We start from the raw sequence: 19,928 nt of genomic DNA on the forward strand, positions 1-19,928 counted from the left end.
CATTCAGGGCAATGTCACCACAAGAGCCCAGGACAAGAGCAAACCTCTGGACTGAGGCTGAAGGTCCCACTGCCCTCTAGGGAAGATGCTGAGCTGCAGGGAAAAATATATTTGTGGGCCAACACCACCAAATAACAAGGGGAAATGAGACTGCTGCTTCCACCTGATCATTTTGGAGATTTGCTTGGTACCATAAATCTGTTTGGATTCAAATTCATTTAGGCTTTGCTTCATGGGAACCCTGAAGACCCTGGGGAACCTCTTGGCAAAAGAATGTTCCAGCTGATGTTCCTACCTTTCTACCCACGGCAAATCCAATGAAAAATAGACACAGTTTTACTCAAGGTACCTGCAAATTAATTTTAACTGGCATAGCCTGGGCACCTGGACATTTGCAACCAGCCCATCCCAAATACACATTAGCCCTGACTTTTTGTTGTATGTTAAGGCTTAGGAAGACTTGAATCACACTTTTCCAATGCTTAGTGAAGCCATGAATACAACTTGTGTAGTCTTGGTTTTCCTTGTCCTCCTTTCTGAATCCATGACATTGTCTTTGATGAAAGCTCACTGTGTCCCTTCCCTTTCTGACACCTCCAAATCAGCATTCTCCTGAGTCTCAGCGTGACTTGGAATGAAAATGGGCATCATCCTGCCCACAGAGGTGAGCAGGGAATGCCATGCACTGCACTCAAAAGCCACCAGGCAACCTGCAGTGCCATGCTCCAAGACGAGCAAGGCAACTGAAGAAACACAAGCTCCTGCTCCTGGCCAAAAACATCTCAGGGATCAGCCATGACTTGACCTGGCAGGTTTGCTGTCCCTGCCCTTCCCAGGCACAGCAGGCAGGGAAATGGTTGGTTTTTCCTTGAAGAATAAGCACAGAAGAATCGATCAAATGCAGCAGAGTACAATGCTACAGCTGAAGTATGCACACACTGAAGTTTTCTGCTGCAACACCGCCACTCATTTACACACCAGCAGCCTAAAACTATCTCTTTTGTACACCCAAATTGATCCTCACTCTTAATTAGTGCTCTCAGTTGCAGCAAAATTTCATTTGTTTCTTCCAAATGTGGCCTGATCCATTGTCCCTCTCCCTTGACCTGTGAAAATGAGTCATTGAGCTCAGTGACAGTGGTAAGTGCAAAATGCAGCATCAAAGGGACATAATGGGGCCTCTTAGGACTGACAAAAAAACACCATTAATCAAGGCATGCTCAAGAGGTGCCACCGTACTGAGGCATGTGAGTGGTGCAGGAGTGTGGGCCCTCCCTGGGAAGGAGGGATGCAGAGGGATGTGTGGGTGCAGGAGAGCCCCCCCTGCCCCACGAACTGCCCCAGACACCCAAGCACTGCTGCTTCATGGGCAGGTGGTCTCTGATCTGTATGTCCCAGTCCCAAGCATTTGTACACCTGCTTTGCAATAAAGGTTATGGAGATGTACTTTTCCAGGCTGCTCCTTAGCTTGGAGAGCAGGAATGGGGCTCATCTTTAAAATGCTCTTTAAGGCTCTGCTTTAAGCTCATCTGTGGCTCCTACTCTGTCAGGAGTGACGTAGGGGATGCACACATGGAGGGAGATGTCAGCATCTGCTTTTCCAGAGTCTGCAGAGGTAAATACATGACACTGTCTATCCAGCAGCACCTTGCACTGATCCCCTTCTGTGATCCCAGAACCAAGCTAAGGTGGAAGACATAAACTGCATAGAGCAGAGAGGTGTGGTACTGGGGAACTATCCCAGGGATCAGCACCCGAGAGACCTATGGAGAAACCTGCACAGGTACAAAGACAGAGCAGCCCTGCAGTCAGTGAACCAGCAGCAGGGCAGCTGAAAGGGTAAGGGACCAATTTTAGCTGGTCTGGCAGAAAGAGTTTTAACATCACAAAACCAAAGCAAAGAGGTAAATCTCTTCAAAATTCCAACCTCAGTAGCAAACAGTGTTTTTAAACCCTCTCCTGCAAATCCACGTCATTAAACAGAATAACTTGGACTCAGCAAATCCAAATGACTCTCACTTTCAAGGTCCTGCATTCAGAAGCCCACAATGGAGAACAATGAGGTGGGGAAAAAGCCGAGGATCTTGATGCAGCATTCAGAGGCCATCTGGTCCGGCCAGCACAGCCAGCGCTGGGAACGGGCAGCGTCGTGGGTTGAGATTTAATCTGAGCCACTTATTGGGTGACCTCAGGCGAATCGTTTGACCTCCTTTTGCCTCAGTCAACCCAACTGTAAAATTGGGTTTAAAGCAAGAACCTCTCTGAAAACCATATGCTGTGCCTAGGAGGAGTGGGAGCAGACTCCCTTCCCAGCAACAGGGCTATCATGGTGGGTAGAGCCAAAACCAGAGTGGAAGATGAGGTGCACAGAGCTCCTTGTAGAGATCCAGCATCCCTTGATGTCAGGAAGCTGTGGCTCTGTCTGTCCCAGGTCCACTCTGCCAGCTCTGGGAAAGCAGCTTTGGCACCTGTGCAGGGACTCACCCATAGAAGGGATTTGTGAGGTCTTGACCTCACCCAAACATTCAAAGCAAGGTCCTCAAATCCCAGTCTCAGTGGTTACTCACTAAGCAAAGAGCATTGATTGTTCTGGTCAAATGCCCCCCAAAACTGATTCCTACTCACAGCCTTGCCAATCAACAGTGGGAGAAAAGCAGCTCCTCTCTCACCTGTGCCCCAACCCAGCCCCAGCACTGTGCAAAGAGAAGCAACAGCGCAGATGAAACACCATGGCCAGCTAACCTGGGTCCTTGATAAACACAAAGCAGCAGCCTGCCCCCGCAGGGGTTCACATGAGTGTGCACATCCTGGGTTCAGAGAAAGGAAACTGAGGCACAGCAGGTGCATGGATGTCACTGGCCACCTCACAGCCAGCTGGGACCCTTGTAAGGCAAAACAAGAGTGAAAGCCATAAAAGCAGAGACCTGCCCTCCTGACTAAAATAATACAGGAGAGTGGCCCAATACTTTAAGGAGAGGCTGGAGCAGAGCAGCAGGCAGAGGGATGAGCAGGGTACAAGCACACAGGGCTGGGCACTGTGCTGTCCCCACAGGACTGCCCTTGCAGAGATCACAGAGCTTTACCCCGTGTTAAAAAAGAAGCAGAGAACTGCCTCATACTGCAGGTGCAGGCTGCAGAGATGTCAGAACTTCCTCAGCTGTGCTCCAAGAGTTAATTGAGACAAATAACTCAACAGTGCTGCCATTAATGAAATTCTTCTGATATATTTCCCCTGAGCTTTCTATAAATGACTAAGTGACATTACTGCCTGCAGTGCGAACCCCCTATATGAGAGATAACGCTGCCGGAGCTAAGGTTGGCGCATCCACGGTAGAAGCCTTGGAAAGAAGTGCAAGATGATATTTAAATAACTATCACACTGCTAAGAAATGAGCAGCCAAAAGAAATATGGTCTTATAATATGCTCAAGTCTCAGGATGAATCCTGGCTGTTACATGCAGACGCTGAAATGCAGTGGGTGGTAAGTGACAAACTCTTTTAATCCTGCAAATCTACTAAAATTCCCAGTCAAATCTCTCCAATTTTCCCCTGGTGACTCCTATATTTGTAGATTTGTTTTGCAGCACACACAGGGCCAACTACTGCAACAGTACAGATGTGAGAGGCAGTGTCATGTGAACCAGCATGTCCTAAGGGTAGCCAAAAGAGCTGATGGAGGGAAATAACCCACTCACCCATCATATCCATCTCCTGGAAACCTTTCACAGTGTTTCTGCTTTACTTAATTTCTTTTGCTTTCCTTTTTTTCCTTTACTAATTCCTCGTGGGTGTTTTTCCCCTCTGAGACCCACTGCTGCAAGCCCAGAATTTGCTCTGGGCTTGCCAAAGCACAAACAATATAGAAATATCACTGGCATCAGGGCTGAGCCCTTCTGCTAAGCATTGGAGAAGAAAGGGCAATAAATATGAGCAGAGCCACAAGAGGGGAAAAAAAAAATCTTGTTTATGGATGGAGGAAACTTGGCACGTAACACCAAGAGTTAAACTGCAATAAAATTCAAATGACCATTAGGAAAAAGTTCCTGGGAGTAAAAGGAATATTTCTCCAGAGCTGTAATAGACACCAGGGCAGACCTTCAAATCCAGCACATTTTGCACCAGTAAAACAAGGAGTCACAAAAGTATCCCACCTCCAACTACAAAAAGAGTTTAACTAGTCCTAAGCACAAGCCATAGGTAGGGATCTGCTGACAACACAGATACTGTACAGGCACAAGGGAAACCAACAGCAAACCCACATGTTTAAGGTCTGCCTTGATGTTTTGAGCTGAGACTCACAATCTGCATCTGCACAGTGGCACTGCCCAGGAAATACCTTGGTGACAACTTTGGTGCCACCTTATTTAAACCTTAATTTAAAATGCTAACTTCATAATGAGTGGAACAAAACTGTGTAAAAACATTTCCCACTCTAATCCTGGTTTGATCCCCCCCAGTATGGCCTTCTTTTGTAATTACATCCCTTTGTGATCTCACTCTAATGCCTTGTATTGTGACCCATAAAATAATCAGCCCCCTTTGTCTCTCCCTAATCCTTTTAGACTTCCTTCTTGTCTCTACACTCCTATAAATGCTGCCATTATTTGGGCTCAGCAGCTCTTCCCACCACCCCAGAGCCTGGAAAGGGGGCTGCAGGTTAAACCCTGAATATATTCTGTGCAGAGGAGCTGAAACGATGGGAAGATCTTTGCTGCTTTAAAATCCCTGTGAATCCCAACCTCCTCCCCTAGCCACACAGCTTGGCAGGGAAACCAACCTGCAAGTTTGCATATGAACCAGCCCTCCCCACTTCTACATCTTGCCAATGACCTGAAGACCTTTGTCCTCGAGGTCATAATGGCCAGTGTGTTTGTGGGGACAGCGTGCTTGTCCCCAGGCTGGGTGAGGGGAGCTGCTGCTGTCTGCAGGGATCAATGCACAGAGGAGTCACAACATCTGCCTTGCCCAAGCTATCAATGCTGCCCTCCTGCTGGCAGGGTAAGTGCTATGGACAGCCACACACCAGTGGGATGGAGGAGCAGAATTTGGGACAGGATGCAGAAGGAAAGGGAGTCAGGGAGAAGAGAAGGGTACAGGGATGTGTGCTGCTATGCTTCACTACAAACCAGCCACCCTGCAGAAAGACATGGTGAAGAAAATGTCTTTACAAGCTCAGATCTGTCCAGCGTTATTATCAGGTCCTACAGTACTTCAAATACTGGGCAGGTCCAATTCACCAAACTTCAAGAAATCTCTTTGGCTCTAAATTGCACCATTGACTTAATTCCCCTCTTTCCTTTTTTTTTTTTTTCTTTTTTTTTTAAAGCATCAGATCAAACAGGGAAAATTGCTACTCTCAGGCTGGATACGTGCAGAGCCTGATCCGATACCCAGTTTGATGGTGATTTCCAATTAGTGGTAACTGCTTGTTATTGAGTGATATAATCAATGGGTCTTATTCCACTGGCTGGGCTGTGATTTATGATGATGTGGAGCCAGGTCCATCAAATTACAGCATCAGCAAAAAGGGCTGGAAATGCCACGAGATGACACAATCAGAGCAAGTGAGGCCAAGTTAAGCAAAAGGTGGTGATGTGAAGAAAGGTGGCTGTGTTCTGGGGAGCCCACCTTCCTAAGTAGTGGACTCTGGATGTTTCAATTGCTCAGAGGTATCTTCATCCACAGAAAGCCAAAGCATGTTCAGCTTCTGGCATGCACTGGGGAAATCCAGCTCCTCAGAGACCTGTGAAAACACAGCCAAGCGGTGCCTCCAGAGAACACTGACTACGAAACTGATTTTAATTAAGACAGCTCGGAGTCATGCAAAACTACAGAACTGTCACTGAGAGGCAGAAAAGATCTGTATTCAATAACCTGATCAGATTATAAAAACATGTTGCATTCCACAACCTTTTAAACTAACACACCACGGTTTGAACAGACACAGAAACAGCGACTGAAAGAATTCCAGCCGGGGTGTTAGGCAAAGGGTAGAAATGCTGAGGGCAGAAATGCTCCCTGCTCAGCTCAGTCACACGTAGGCTTCTTGCACACTTGTGTTTGTTCAAAAGAAAGCTACAGTACAAAAATATTATTAATGTTTTTAGCACTGACCAGCCAATCCACAAACCAGCCAAGGTTTGCTTCTTTCCACTGAGTATCTTTGATTAGTAATGGTGACATACAGAACTACCCCAGAATTTAATGAAATCAATTTAATGAGTTAATTTTTAGGAGGAAGGGTTTAAGATGCCCCCACTTGATGAAGAAAGTGCCAGCACCTTGAGCCCATCAGGGCCGCACGCGCGGCGGCTGAGAGCAGCATATTCTTCCAGTTAAATTTTACTCAATGCCAAGTGTTGAAGTAAATTTGAAACATAAAAATATGATATCCAGCCCACATTTCCTGAATGCAAATATGTACATTCCTCCGAGCCAAGAAGATTATATTCCAAGCAATAACACAAAGCCAGGGTCTGTAACGGTGATATGAGACTAACAGCCTGCCTTTGAAGACAGCGAAAAGTGCAACAGAGCTCTCGAGGGGCTCCGCTCTGTCAGATCTCTTTTATTCCTCAGTAGCACGGCCTTGATTAACTTTCAAGATTTTTGTTTGTGAAAGGTTTTTATTTCTCCTTTGCTTTTGTGTTCAGATGTCAGGCTCAGAGGGAAGAAGAGATCAGCACTGGGATGAGGTTTTACCCACCGGCAGTATTTACTCTGCTCTGCAGAGGTCTGCTTAGCGCTTGGGTTTTTTCCCCTTCCAGGCAGCCAGCACCCATTCCTTCGATGCAAAGGTCCCTAAAATGGGGATAATTACTCTTCTCCTTTGACTTGCTGATTGGGACTTGAAGCAAGGAAAATCACTATCTCTTGTGTGTAACCACCCCTGGGACTTGGGGGCTCGGGATACAACTGTGATTCATTCTCAGGAGATTTCATCTATGATTAAGCAGAGTCTTAAGTGCACGTGTGTATTCCTGTGGCTCAGGCACAGCAGGGGAGCCCTGAGCAGCAGGTGACATTTGCCCACAACATCCTGTTTTATTCCCATTATCTGCAGGCACCTGTGGCATCAAGGCCGGGGGGGGCCCCTGGTTGTGCTGGCTTCACCCAGACCTCTTCTCAGGGCTGGCAACAAACCAAGCCTGAAGCCAGAATAGAGTCCAGAGCATTTTCAACACGATCCCTTTTTCATTTTGATTCATGTGAAACTACGGCTACAAAAGGAAACGCTATTCAGGGACACACAGCACATCACATACATATTGATGTAGGAGCCAAGATAACAGTGTTTATTGACAATCCCCAATCTCAAAGGTAATTCCTCTGGCTCTCATGTCTCCAGTTTACAGGCCCAAGAAGTTTGGCATTGTGCTTGTGCATGAGTCGGCTTCCAGCTCATAAATGCCAGAGCCATTCACCAAAAGTGCTCCAAGGTTTAGCACCACAAGACTGACAAGTTTGAGATCCAGCTGCTAATCTGGCACGGCCCCAAAGCCCTTGGCTCCTGGACAATATCACTTCTTACACTCCTGAAAAGCTAGGTTTGCAGATGGCCACTTCATGCACTCAGGAATTGTTATACACAAGGGCTGGAGTGTTCCCTTGGTGGGCTGCCAGCCGGCCCTGGCACTGTGGGGAGCGGGTGGCAGCGTTCCAAAAGGCCCCCCAGTTTGGGAAATGCAGACAAGACCTCAGCCCCAGACTTTGCCTTAGACTTTTCCTGCTTTGCACCAAAAAATCATGGTGATATTTGCAACAGAAGCATTGAAAAGTTGCTGGCACAGAAAGAAGAGGAGTAGCCATCTCCCAGACAAGTTGGAGAGCCCTTCAGCAAAACTTAACAAACCAGTGTGTTCCGCCAGGTCTCACGGCTGTAAACGCACCCATCCTCACACTCACTAGCAGTTATATCCAGCAGCAACTTCTGCTTCAATGCAAAAAGGAGCAGAGGCTGCACTCCCAGAGCTCACAGTCAGTCTGTGGGCAAAGCACAACCACAACAGGGACAGAAACCACCATGGACCCCCCAGCTCTGCCATCAGTCCTGGGACAAACACCAGCCAGCAACCAGAGCTGACAAGGGAGAACCAGGAGATCCAACAGGGCCAACTGCTGTGGCCAGGGCAATGCAATCAGCTCACACCAGGTAGTGTGCAGAGCTGGAGTCACAGCCTGCCCTGGAATTCTTCCTCCCCCACCTTTAAATTTCATTCCCTCACTGGCATTTTCATCTCTCTCCTCCTGCAGGCTCCCCCATCAGACAATCTGTCTGGTGTTGTTAGCCTTGCCCCCAAAGGCACTGCCACGCTGGGCAGTAAATAAAACCCTACTCCTCTACACTGCCAGCATTAAATAACAAAATGAAAGAGACCATGACCTTCAGGAGGTCTTTGCCTATGGTTTGGGAAGCACTGCCTGCCAAGCAGAGCCCAGCTGTGCTGCACAGCAAAGGGGCTTCCAAACTCACCACAGGAGATACACAAACCACAGACTACTCACCACATGATTTTAAAGTAACTTACACCTCCAACACAGAATTTGCTGTTAGAAGGTGGTTTTTAGTTTTCTACCCAAGAAAGCTGATGAGCTTTTCTTATACACTTGGACAGCTACACAGATTAGACGCCAGCCAGAATTCAACACCAGCTCTAGGGTTTTTCTCTCTTCCCTCTCTTTAATCCTCCCTCCATGAAAACCCAGCACCCACCATGCTGCCCTCCTGCTTCCCAGCAGTCCCAGTGCCCCTTGTGGGACTGCCCAGAGAGGTGGGGGTGGGACAGTGCCCGTACTTACTCGCTGCCTGGATCTTGGCCTTCCGGCTGACCACCAGCCCGTAGTGGTTCTGGGCCATGCAGTCGTACTCGCCTTCATCCGAGGAGCCGTCTCCCCGCACCCTCTGGAAGCGGGACACGTAGAGAGACCCGTTGGCCAGCATGAAGGCATTCTCACTGTCCACGATCATCACGCCATTCTTGCGCCACGTGATGGTGATGGGCTGGATGCCCTCCACCTGGCAGTAGAGGATCAAGGGTTGCTCCTGCACAGCTATGTCATCACTAGGCTCCACAACGAATGCCAGCTCGGAGGAACGACCAAAATCTATAATGAAGAGAGTAGGGCAGAGTCAGCAGCATGTCTGGGAGCAGCAGCAAGAGTCAACTGATTTGGCAGGAAACATGGGAGAATGGAAACATTTTGGATGTGCTACAAAGTGCAAGTGTTTCCGAGAAACCCAAAACCCAAGGGGCACGCTTTGCAAAGATTTTACTCTCTGAAATTTGGGATGCAATTTCTTAAAGCACAACCACAGGCAAAGTCCTTCAAGGCTGACTTTGGAGGCTCAAGAGAAGGGAACAAGCAGGCACACCCCTCCAGCAGCTTGCCAAACCCTAGCTCCACTCCATACTCCCCTGAAGATTGCCTCTTCACCCCCCACCGCAGGTATGCAGCATTAGACAATTAAAACTTGCACAAGCACGGCCCATCAGCCATTCCCAGTCCGGGAGCGGAAGTGCCCACCAGTGCTGGAAAGCCACTCCTCTCCCCACACAAGCAGGCAGAGGGGCTGTGCCGTGCCCCAGACCTGTTTGCAGCACAGCCGGCAGGGTGAGGAGGGGATCAGCAGCTCCCGATTCAGAGCATATTGCCACCGGCATCTCCCCGACACTCCTCCCGCCTGGCAGAGCAGGAGGCTGTTTGCCTCTCGCACGCAACACCGTGCCCTTCTGTCGCTCTGGTCTCTCTCACGCTGTAACAGGCAAAGCATGGTGCTATTCAGCCCTTAATGAAGAGCAAGTTAAGCACCAAAATACAAATGCACAATGTTCCGGCTCAGCCGCACAAAAGGTTTCTTGCAAAGCAATTACGCTAAACGATGTCCGCGAGAGATAAGTTATTGCAGAATTTGTACCAACAATAGGCTAACCCTCACTTCCCATCACACAGATACGTCCTAATTTACTCCTTTTGCCAACAGAACGTTTGAACGCTGTGTCTTTGCCATGTTATGCTTCACTTGGTCACCGCACACCTTTTGAGGGTACAATTTGCCCTACAGTCATGATCAGACGCTACAGAAGATGACAGAAATAAAACTATTGCTTAAAGATTGGCCACAATATATGCAGGCATGAAAGACAAAAAGAGACCAAGAAGCAGTTGTTTTATAGATATTTGAAGGCTGTAAATGCAGGGATGGAGGTGAACTGGGTTTCTTTACAGAAAAACAATGGTGAAGAAATTCCAGCAGAGTAAGAAAACTACAGTTTCATCCAAATACGGAGAAAGCCTTTCTAACAGTTCTTCACCCCTTCAAGGGATGGTTTCCCAACCTGTGACACAGCTTCTTTCCTCTTTCACAGGCTCAGTGGAACCAACTCCACAGATGCCCACAGAACTGGATGCACACATGCAATATCCCTTGGCAAACCCAGCCACAGCACATGTTCTGTAATGCCTGTTCCTCATACAGACCCCACCAAGGACAGGATCCCCCACATCAGGCTCCAAAGCAGGGTGGAGGGCACACTGTTAATGCATGGTAAGAATAACAGAGATGAGAAGAGGCAGTTGCACTAAAGAAAGAGAAGAAAAAAAAGTCTCTCTTTTCTGCTCTGCAAACCCAGTGAGATTTTTTTTTCTTTCTTTCTGTAAATCCCCACTGCTTTCTACGGCAACTTAAATTGGATTACGGGGGATAAACATTGAGTGCAACCTGAGCCGAGGCAGATGGACGGAGCAGACAAAGACAGCAGTGGTACTGCAGGGCCAGGCCAAAGGTACTGCCAACAAGGTATGAGTGTGTGCAAGGAATGGACAAACCCCACTTAGTGACAGGCACCTAAAACACACACTTTATTAACCCATTAAGTCTTAAAATGTCAGGCTAGCTCCAGCCATCTCGGTGATCTATCGCTCACTGTGACTCCTTTTTTATGAGATAGCCCTGGGGTCCTCTCAGCAAGTCAGACTGCAGCCAGCACAAACCCATCAATTACTTTTTTTTGGTGAAAATTAAGGAATTAGATGAATGCTCTGCATTTTTCTGCAAAGTGGCCAGAGTCTCAACACCATGCTGGGGCCCCATTCCCTGTGTGGGTGCTCTGGTGAGTTAGGTAGGGTAAGCAGCCTTGCATCCTGTTACTGAACCAAGAGGGACTTCTGACTCCAGAAAGATTGACGATTTCAGGATTTAGCTTAATGCGCAATCAGAAAAAAATCCATAATTAAATAAATGCCCCATCTTCCCCCAGCACCCCTGTACTCTTAGATAAAACAGCTTATTATTATATGTACAATAAAAGGAAGAATCAACATAATTACATGCCCTTCCCACAATTGCTGTCATTATAACAACCATCATTAAGGCCTGTGATTGGAGATAATCATGTTTGCCTCCATAAACATTCGGTCTGCATCCTCACTCCAGGCTGCTCAAACTGCAGGAGTGATGACACTCAGAATTAGGACTGGGGTCCTCACACACTTGCTGGAGTGGGGACAGACACTGATCCTGGGGTCTCCTTGGGCTGCACTCAAGAGCAGGACTGTGCCTTGAGGTGTGACACTGCAACTGGTTTGTAACCTGCAGACTCCTTGCAACGTCCAGAAGCACCCAAATCCCAACTCAGCTCAGGTTTTTCTCATGGAATGCTTATCAGACCTTGAAGAAATCCTGCTGCCTCCTTCCTGGAGTTTCAGGGCCAGGTAACCAACTAACCAGATGCATGGGGAGAAGATAGCTCACCCCATCTGGGGATCTGGGAGAAGACAAGCTCTGTCTTTCACCTGTCTTAAAGGCAGACTCTAAACACAGAGCTGGCTTTTCACAGGATGCTGAGGATGAGAGACAAAGGGACAGATGCTCCCAGAGGAATCTCCATGGTGGCAAAAAAAGTTCCCAGGTGTTTGCTCTAGAGGTCAGATCAGAGGGAGAGCATAGACAGGATAAGGAGGCAACAGTGAGAGAGAGGGACCCAATTCCATCAGCATAAAGAACTGATTGCAGTTAGCAGCGAGGCACGGAAATGATGCTGCAAAGTTGGAAGTAAACGACACTCCAAAGGCACATGGAAATAGTAAAAGTGCAATTAATTGAGAGATAGCAAGGAAATTGCTGAGGCTGTGCACATTCACTCAGGGAGTCTGAAAGCCCCATCCCTCTCCAACAGCTGGCTGTGCATCCAAACCCTGCTAATCCCACACGACATCCCAGGTACCTCCCAAAACAGACTGTGAGGAGCATGGCTCACAGCCTCTCCCTGCTCCAGGCAGGAACTGTACAGCTCTGCTCGTGGCAGCTCGAGTTTGCAGTTGGAGCTGGGGTGTCAGGCAGGCAGCTGAACATCCCGCTCGTCTCGGCGCCGGCAGCGCGCGAGGAAAAACTGCTTTGCTTTCTGCAGAGGGGTGGAGGGAGGAAGCGTGATTAGCTCTGACAGAAAGGCCACAAGAAAATTGCTGGAATCGTCATTCTACAAGTCTCCTTTTGAGAAACATTTACCATCTCCCTGAGCAATATAATATGTGACTATATGTGCAAATATTTAACAAAAACTACTTCCCCTATTGATCAAGCAGACATACATACTCAGAGAAACCAATTAGCACTTGTGCTTTTGAACCAAGAGATTTATTTAGCACTGAGAGAAAGAACTTCGAGTTAATGGAAAGCTTAAAAGACACTTTGAAGTACATTTGAAAAAAAAATAAGTTTAATTATTTTTTACTTGACACTGTGATTCACATTCAGGGCTTCAAAAGAACTTGCTTATACCCCTGTATTGTCCTTTTCTATTTGGGAAACACGATTTTGGCTTTCCCTCCTGTGCTTCAGTGACTAATCTCACCGCTCTAATTAGCAGTGACATCCATGGCCAAGGACCTCAGTCACATCCTGGCTCATCCTGCTGGACCCCATCCAGACCTGGAGCCAGCAGGGCCATCCCTGCCCTGGGAGCACACAGTCCCGACAGATGAAGCCCATGTTATTACTCCTGTTCTAGACAGGGAACATTAATCACAGAGGGATGAAATAAGCTGCCAACAGCTTGCTCTGAGCTTGTGGCAAGGCAAGATATTGTGGGAGCAGTTGGGTCCACCCCACTTTTCTGGGTGCAGCATCATGGGGAGCACTGCTGGGGAGACTGAGGTAGCACCAGCTCCTTCCTCATCACACCAACAGCACAACATCCACCTGCAAATTGCCTCACATTAGCACAAATTTGCCCCTTTTGATTGACTGTTTATTCCCAGCATAACCCAGCCTAAATCAGCAGTATAACCACCACTAAGGACAACCACTCCAGTCCTGCTCCAATAAAGTCAAAAGAAGATGTGCAGGACCAGAGGATTTTATAGTGGGATTTTACAGGGGAGTATCAGGACCAAAAACCTGGATGCAGATTGGGCCATGCACATGAAAAATAGCTCCTGTTTTTCCAGTGGTGGGTTGTTTTTCATTCAAATCCTTCTGCAAATGGGAGGATATGGAAGGAAGAGATATATGGACCTGAAAGATGTTCTCCAACAGATTATAACAAGCTTCAGGCTGATGAAATTGGCAGCCTAAAAATCCAGCTGGTGCCCTCTTAAATCTCCTTGAGTCTGACCCAGACCCTAAGGAGAAAAGCATTGCACTGCAGTAAAGTGCAAATTGGCTCTTTAGGGCATCCAGAAAATTTACATTTAAAGAAGAGGAGAATAGGCTGTAACAGGCCCCACATCTTGCTGGCAGTAAAGTTTACTAGCTCAGAATTTTTTATTCCCTTTCCTTTTGGACGGGAGGTTATATAAAGCGATTTTTCCATCAGGGAGCATAAACCACATCCACTCGTTAAACGATTGCAGGAGGTCTCTGACAGGGATAACACAACCTCTCAGCCACCTGATGGCCCAAAAACAACCAGCATCACTGCCCTCACTGGGACACAGATTTTAACTGAGGAAGGCAGAGAGCCTGAAGAGCCAAAGAAGTTGCCCCAAATAATTTTCAGATGTTTGAGACCAGACTGAGCAAATCCCAGGAGGTTGCTTGTTGAACACTGTGGAAGCTGGAAGCATTCACAGCACAAAGAGCCTTTCTAGGACAAGCTCCAAGTCCTTGTGGGCTCCCCCATCTCTAGAGAAGGCAGGATAAAACCTGTTGGTATAGCTGGAAAGGGCAGAGACCTTTCCTGAGCTAATTACCCACAGCAGCTCCATCCACAGCGAGGCATCCCGAGAGCATGGCAGCCAGCCGAGCGTAGGATGTGCTGTTATTTGCATTCCCCACGTCGTTCACAGCCCTGACCAGATCACAGCCTCGCCACAGAGGGCATCAGTGACACAAACAGAGCAGGAAACAACCGTGCAGAGAGCAAAGCCAAGATGGGAAATGCTGTGCCAGAGCCGGGATCCCCCAGGCTCCAGCTCCCAAGGCTGCCCTAAAGCAGAACAGGGAACAGTTCATTCCCGGACCCTGCAGGAAAGCATCAGGGAGGTGGCTGTCCCCACAGCCGGGCCCCAGCACAGACCCGGCAGGAAAGGGGAGTGACAGTGCCCGTGGATCAGAGATGGTGGCTGGCATGATGGCACAAGGCTGCCAAAAAAGCCACAGGCGCCTTGGCATCGCAGTGCCAAACCCCACCAGGCAGCACAGCCCTGCCACCAAGCCCTTGAATTTCAGGCAGGGACGGCATGCAAAGAAAGGGAAGGAAAGTCTTTCTGCAGGAGAAGTTAGTGTGCACATGACAAACTTTGAAACTCTTAACTGTATCCAGGAGATTCAAAGCAAACTCAGCACTCTCTCCTCCCCGCCATCCCCTCTGCCTTATCTCCTCCCACCCTGAAATTCAGGATGGAGGAAAACATCTCCTTTTCCTTCTCCAGGAGCCGAGCACTGCACGGATCCCTGCTCGCTCCAAAACCAGCGCCTTGAAACACGAGCTCTTCTCTCCCTTTTCACGTACTCTCAGGTTTCAGCAGCAACGACCCTTTTGCAAAAGCATCTTCACAGCTCAGCAGAACCATTCACCACGACTCGCATCCCCTGACTTGCCATCAGCTTCATCAACACAATCTCGCATGCAAGAACAACAAAAAAACCAGGCAGCAAATCCATGACTCTGCTCTGAAACTCTGGTTTTAAATTACCAACACGGAGCAGGTCTGGGTTGTTAAGTGACTGGGCTGCTCTCGAGTGGAGGGTGCGATACAACAGTGACATCTGATATAATGCAAGGCCACATCAGCGTGCTCTGTGCTTTCCTCATGCACTCGCCTATTTGCCTCTCTCCTCTCTTAAAGTGCAATTACTGACATGTTCGCCTCCTTAACCATCAGTTTTATATGCTTGCCAATGACTCCTGAACATGTGTAAACAATTATTTTTATTTTCTTGCAAAACCAAAATGTTGGATATTCTTTTGGATAAGCAGACTCGGGCAGATTTTCATGAGTCCTGCTACATAATTTATTAGTTTCTAAACTCTGTAAAACTAAAAGCTCCACTAAAGTTCAAATAAGTTTGTGATTTCAAAGTAATTTTGAATGAACTATTCCTGTTTCTGACTAATGTTACTCAATTGGTTTAAATGGGAATTCTTAATCTGTAGAGGGAGATTCTTGCATTGTTTTGTTAGTTAAATAAAAGGACAACAACATGGGCCAGAAGCCCAGGAGTGCAAAGCATGAAATATTGGGGGGAAAGGGGACAGAGAAAAAAGCATCTTCTGACCCAGATCTGCTGCAGGTTGCAAAATCAAATACAAAATCAAGTACAAAATCAAGGTCTGCTCATCCTCTGGCTTTGGGGCAGAGCCTAAGGGTCTGAGAAGCAAGAGGCTGAATTGCATGGGGTCACTGCTTGGCACCTCACACGCTGTAACACAGGACCCTTGAGAAAATCAGACATTAAAAAGTTCACACAGATAGAAAGAGGGAGAGAGACTTCTTGATTGCACAAATGAAATGAGAGCAGTTTTGCAGCTCTCTGCCAGGCAGTGCTGCTGAGCTGCTCCATGCTGGCCCACGCCAGGCTGAGAGCACATGGGCCAAAACTGGCATTGAACAGGATGGAGAGGACTGGGGAGCCAGGCTGGAATCCTGAATCTGGGACTCTCTGCCCAGATCCTCTCCCCTGGAACCCTCTGCCAGCCCCTAAGTGAGCATGGGAACTTGGTCTGTGCTAGATCCAGAGCCTGACAGGTAACGAGACACAATTACACCAGCTTAGTATTTCTAACTCCCTTTGCAGGGGAGGGCAGGGCAGATCAGAAGGGAAGCAACCTGTCCCTCTGACACCTTGCTTTATACACTCCCAAAGTTTACTTTTGGCACCACGATGGCCCCAGCAGGGCACGGGTGGCTGCACAGTCACACCCCTGTGCCAGCCCTGCCCTGAGCACAGCTCCCAGAGGTGGTGCACGCTGATGCCTACCCCTTGGCATGGGCTGCCTGCTGCCTCCACGCGGGAAAACCACTCCTGAGATTCTCCTGTTGAACCCCCGAGAGAGACGAAGCCTAGAGGTGGGCTTGAATTTCATACCGAGTCTCTGAGGGTTACTGGGGAAATGATACCTGATACTCTCTATGTATATTAAGAAAAAAGACAGGGTATTACACCAATTTAGTAGAAAGCAATCCTTTTTTTGCATCTGAAAAAAAGACAACAAAGCCATACAGAGTAGAAATTAGTGAAAGCTTATAGCTTCAATAATTTAGAAGTTAAGCCTACTTAAACATAAATGATGATGTTTAATTCCAAGGCTGTTACTGAGCAGAGCCGGGGAGCCTCTCGTATCCTATGCCTGCCTTTGAATGCCGGGCTCAGCAATAACAGACAAAAGCTGTCCACCACCCAGAACAAAGAGCTCCAGGAAATTAAAAAAAAAAAAAAAAAAAAAAAAGGAAAGAAAATACTGTCTCGCTGCTGAGCCCACTCCCGCACGCTGACCAGCAGCTCTCAGTGCCTGATTGACAATCGCCAGACCAGAATTTTGGGGAGTTTGAAAGCCACAGGGCTGGGAGTGGAGCATCGTGTCCTGCACAGCGCAGCACTGCTCCGACACAGCATCCGTCCCCGCGGCGAGGCTGCTCCGCGCTGATTGACACCGGCGCGGGAGGGTTTATTAAACTCAGCAGAGCGCACCAACACGCTACCGCGCTGTTAGCCAGAGCGCAGAAATGCACCGAAGGGGGAAAAACTGTCAGAACTAAAAAACTGTGAATGTGTAGCCAAATACTCCTCAGCGGGGCCAGCAAAACACACCCCAAAGTCAGGAGGCACTGACCCGCCGAGGCGCAGCATAAACAAACACACAGGGAGATCTGGACAGCAGCAGGCGATAACCTAGACACAAATTAAAGTTGCTAAAGTTCTGCTTTCAAGTATTCACTGCTTTTCCTTTCCTCCGTCAAAAGAAAAAACAAACAAAAAACCCCACAAAAGCTTTTAAACCATCCTCGTACTACTCAGGCATCTTAACATAATAACAAGACCTGCTTCATTACATCCACTTCACAGATCACTTCTATTTTCCGCGAGTTACGCTGGCTTCTCCTCGCACGGTTGCTACGGACCACGTGGCGAGATTTATGATACGACTCACCCACAGCCTTGCTTCCTAAACACCCTAGCAGCTAATCTTTTATAAATCTAACACACACTCCTCTCCCTCTGACCGTGCTGGGATGCTTACACGGTTTTGGTTTTTTTATAATAGTTCACAGAATAAGCACAGAATGGTTTGAGGTGCAAGAGATTTTAAAGACCATCTCGTTCCAACCCCCCGACATGGGCAGGGACACCTTCCACTAGCCCAGGTTGCTCAGTTCCTACTTTTTCTAATCTGCTGTTAAGAGAGACTAGAACAGCATGCACACGGGCATTTTGCTGCAGAACAGTATCTTTCTCAGATTAGACCCATGCTTCAGTAGCATCGCCAGCAGATGAAAAACACTGCCATTTATCAGCAGGACATGTAGGTCCAGGGAAAGCTCTCTCTGATGTTTTGTACTCCGGCCCTGGTCTGTCGGACTGTGTTACCAATGTGGACAGAGCTGGCGTTAGAGGAGAGCACAATATACTTGTAGGTCTGAAGTTGCCCTCATCCCTGCAACTTGTCTCCCAACATCTCTTCTCTGTCGCTATCGCCTTTGACACGCATCTGTCGGGCGCTGCCTCCCGCACCCGCAGCGGGGACGATCCCGGCGGCTCTCAGGATCGGGCACGGGTGGATGGGCAGCCCCGCCACTGCCCCGGCAGCCACCACACCCCTCCCCAGCTCCACAAACACCACCGTCCATCCCTAGAGCCCCCCGCACAAGGGGATTCCAACTGCAAGCACAGCTCCTGGAGAGCACTTCGGGATCTCTGCGGAAAAAGGCGCTGGATGGGCTGGTGCGGGACCCCGCAGCCCCAAGGCACGACCCCTGCTCGCCCTCCCGGAGGAACTCGCCCGGTTCCCGCGGGGGGATGCTGACCCACGGGGGGATGCTGACCCAAGGAGGGATGCTGACCCAAGGAGGGATGCTGACCCACGGGGGGATGCTGACCCAAGGAGGGATGCTGACCGCGGAGGGATGCTGACCCAAGGAGGGATGCTGACCCACGGAGGGATGCTGACCCACGGGGGGATGCTGACCCAAGGAGGGATGCTGACCGCGGAGGGATGCTGACCCAAGGAGGGATGCTGACCCACGGAGGGATGCTGACCCACGGAGGGATGCTGACCCACGGAGGGATGCTGATCCGCGGGGGGATGCTGACCCAAGGAGCGATGCTGACCCGCGGGGACCCCCACGCCGCACCGGCGGACACACGCGGAGCTGCCCGGCCCCGGAGCCACGGGAAGGGCTGAGCGCGGGGCTGCGAGTGACCGCGGACGAGCGAGGGGAGCCGGGACCGGCCGCGGGGATGGCGAGGGACAAGAGGACGAGCAATGCTGTGGCCAGCTCGGGGGTGATGAGGGACGCGAAGTGCTGGAAGGACGGACGGATGGACGGAGCGGCCGCGGGGAGCGGTGCCGGTGCCGGTGCCGGGCGCGGCGGCGGCAGGTCCGTGTCCGCGCCCCCGCCCGCTCCCCCAGCCCAGCCCGGCTCTTACCTCCGCGGCAGACAAGCAGCAGCAGCCCCAGCAGGCAGGCGGGCAGCGCGGAGCCCGGCGGAGCCATGGCATCCCGGGCGGGCGGGCTCGCCTCCCTGCGCCCCACGGGGAGGGAGCAGCCCGGCGGCAGAGAGCGAGGGAGGGGAGAAGGGAGGGCGGCCAGGCGAGAACCACCCCCAGCTACGGGGCGGGAGGGAGAGGGGGGGAAAAATGGAAAGGCAAAAAAAGGGGAAAAGCGGCTCTCAGCGGTGCTGCCCTCGGCGCGAACACGCCGCCGCGCCGGGCGGGCAGGGGGCGGCGCTGAGGGAGCGGGGCCGCCGGCGGGCGGGGGGCGGGCGGGCAGCGCCTTGCGCCATCTTGCGCATTCGCGGGGCGCCGGCAGCGCCGGCCGGGCTGAGGGGAGGGGGACGGCCCCGGGAGGGGTGAGTCCGTGCCCGGGACCCGCGGGGAGTGTGCGGGGACCCTTTGCCTTCACCGGAGTCCCCTCACGGCGCTCCGGCCTCAAAGAGCACGTCTCAGATCCCACTCTCGGGTCGAGCCTCAGAGATCTCCCCTCATGTGTCGCGCTCACCAGAGCGTTTCTCCCCTCACAGGAGCCCTCTCTTCAGAACCCCCGCACGGGTCTCCCGTCGCTGGGGCAGCCCCACAGGTGTTCCCTCACCGGAGCTGCTTTAGGAATCTCCGGTCACAGGTCTCCCCTCGCGTGTCTGCCCTCACGGGATCCCTGTCACCGGAGCCCCCTCACAGATCTCCGGTCACAGGTCTCCCCTCGCGTGTCTGCCCTCACGGGATCCCTGTCACCGGAGCCCCCTCACAGATCTCCCCTCACAGATCCCCCCTC

General features: G+C 50.1%; 1 protein-coding gene across 2 annotated transcripts in view; it reads right to left on the reverse strand.

The window, feature by feature from the left end:
- The window catches only part of IGDCC3 (immunoglobulin superfamily DCC subclass member 3), a 98,965-nt gene extending 79,739 nt beyond the window's left edge, over window positions 1-19,226 (reverse strand). For both annotated transcript variants that reach the window (XM_033070720.1, XM_042779666.1), the window contains exons 1-2: window positions 19,088-19,226; window positions 8,800-9,105 (exon numbers count right to left, since the gene is read on the reverse strand). In XM_033070720.1, coding sequence (XP_032926611.1) covers window positions 8,800-9,105; window positions 19,088-19,154 — 373 coding nt within the window. In that variant the 5' untranslated portion in view covers window positions 19,155-19,226. The remainder of the gene's footprint in view (window positions 1-8,799; window positions 9,106-19,087) is intronic.
- Between the last annotated feature and the right edge of the window lie 702 nt (window positions 19,227-19,928).

This window comes from Catharus ustulatus, chromosome 12, assembly GCF_009819885.2.
Source record: "Catharus ustulatus isolate bCatUst1 chromosome 12, bCatUst1.pri.v2, whole genome shotgun sequence".
Taxonomy (NCBI): Eukaryota; Metazoa; Chordata; class Aves; order Passeriformes; family Turdidae; genus Catharus; species Catharus ustulatus.